Source organism: Elephantulus edwardii, unplaced genomic scaffold (genome assembly GCF_000299155.1).
Source record: "Elephantulus edwardii isolate Elephantulus edwardi_28Jun2011 unplaced genomic scaffold, EleEdw1.0 scaffold00443, whole genome shotgun sequence".
In the NCBI taxonomy this organism is placed as follows: domain Eukaryota; kingdom Metazoa; phylum Chordata; class Mammalia; order Macroscelidea; family Macroscelididae; genus Elephantulus; species Elephantulus edwardii.
Window position 1 is genome coordinate 616,872 of NW_006400193.1, and position 576 is coordinate 617,447.

Sequence of the window (576 nt, forward strand, 5' to 3'; positions counted from 1 at the left end):
TTATGGTCAACTGATTTTTGACAAGGAGATGAAATCAGTTAGGTGGGGAAATGACTGCCTTTTTAACAAACGGTGTTGGCAAAATTGGAAAACTAGCTGGCTTTGTATGCAGAGCCGCCTGCCGGTCCTTTTAACAATGGGCGGCTGGGCCGCCCCTGCGCTGTGCCCGAGCTGAGCCCAGCGCTCGGCGGCTGACTGCCCGCAGCATGCACGGGGCTGGCGCTGCGCACACGCCGGCGGGGCTGGGGCAGTGTCGGCCGCGGTTCCGGTCTCCAACCGCGTCTGGTTCGGTGCGCCGGTCGGGCCCGTGGAGCTGAAGATGCAGTGGTGGCGAGGACAGCTGGCCGCCGAAATCCACCAAGCGCTTCGGTACAAGGAACTGAAGTTACCATCCTATAAAGGCCAGTCGCCTCTACTAAGTCTCAGACGCTATTTTGCTGACCTGATTGCCATTGTGAGCAATTGCTTCTCTCTCTGTCCTTCTGCCCAACATCTTGCCGTATATTTACTAGACCTGTTTATGGATCCCTGTGACATCTCTATCCAACAGCTGCATTTAGTTGCGCTCTCCTGCCT

At 56.4% G+C, this 576-nt stretch overlaps 1 protein-coding gene across 1 annotated transcript in view; it reads right to left on the minus strand.

The window, feature by feature from the left end:
• Window positions 1–130: 130 nt before the first annotated feature.
• LOC102860506 (protein FAM122A-like) overlaps window positions 131–576 on the minus strand; it is a 9,384-nt gene continuing 8,938 nt past the window's right edge. Inside the window, exon 2 of the mRNA XM_006902735.1 lies at window positions 131–364. Coding sequence (XP_006902797.1) covers window positions 131–364 — 234 coding nt within the window. The remainder of the gene's footprint in view (window positions 365–576) is intronic.